The sequence below is a fragment of the Haliaeetus leucocephalus genome, unplaced genomic scaffold (genome assembly GCF_000737465.1).
Source record: "Haliaeetus leucocephalus isolate CR32 unplaced genomic scaffold, Haliaeetus_leucocephalus-4.0 Scaffold348, whole genome shotgun sequence".
Classification (NCBI taxonomy): Eukaryota; Metazoa; Chordata; class Aves; order Accipitriformes; family Accipitridae; genus Haliaeetus; species Haliaeetus leucocephalus.
Window position 1 is genome coordinate 1 of NW_010972784.1, and position 685 is coordinate 685.

The following is a 685-nucleotide window of genomic DNA, read 5'->3' on the forward strand; positions in this document are numbered from 1 at the left end:
CCCCCCCCATTGCGCCCACCCCAGGTGAGGACCGTCACTGGGCCGGGGGCCGTGGCAGCTCTCGGGGTCCCTTCACCGTCGCGGCATTTGCGCCGGCCCCGGTGGGGGGGGCACCCACAGCACCGCCAGCGCGTTCCCTGCCTTATCGCACCCGGCACCTCTTATCAGCACCCAGCCCCTGCTGCGGCTGCGCCGAGACAGCCCCAGGCTGTGCCAGGGTGGGCGAGGGGACGCTGACGGGGCTGGGGGCACCCAGTGCGGCCCCCGGCACCGTGAGATACCCTGAAATGTGGGGGGGGGGGCAGAGGGGCCCCGGCAGGCAGAGCAAGCAGGTTTTGGGTGCTGAGCGAGCGGCTGGGTGGGCAAGGAGAGAGCAGCTGGGTGGGTGCAGAGGCAACCTTGGGTGGTTGCCAAGCGAGCGGCCGGGTGGGCGCTAAGCGAGCTGAGGGGGGGGGGTTTGGGGGCCGGGGGAGCATTGGGTAGACCATAGCTCTGAGGTGCCGGCTTTTCCCCCCGCAGCCGGAGCCATGAAGTGCCAGCTGAGCCCACGCCTGATGCTGCTGCCCTTCCTGGTGTCGCTGGCGCTGCTGGGGCTGCGGGTGCAGCGCTTCGCCGAAGAACCCGTCACCACCACCCCCGCCCTGGCTGGCGGAGATGCCGCCGATCGGCAGCGCCCAGCCGGGCC

General features: G+C 72.1%; 1 protein-coding gene across 1 annotated transcript in view; it reads left to right on the top strand.

Annotated features, from left to right (window-relative positions):
* Nucleotides 1–527: 527 nt before the first annotated feature.
* LOC104834909 (beta-1,3-galactosyltransferase 2-like) overlaps nt 528–685 on the top strand; it is a 1068-nt gene continuing 910 nt past the window's right edge. The window contains exon 1 of the mRNA XM_010572578.1: nt 528–644. Coding sequence (XP_010570880.1) covers nt 528–644 — 117 coding nt within the window. The remainder of the gene's footprint in view (nt 645–685) is intronic.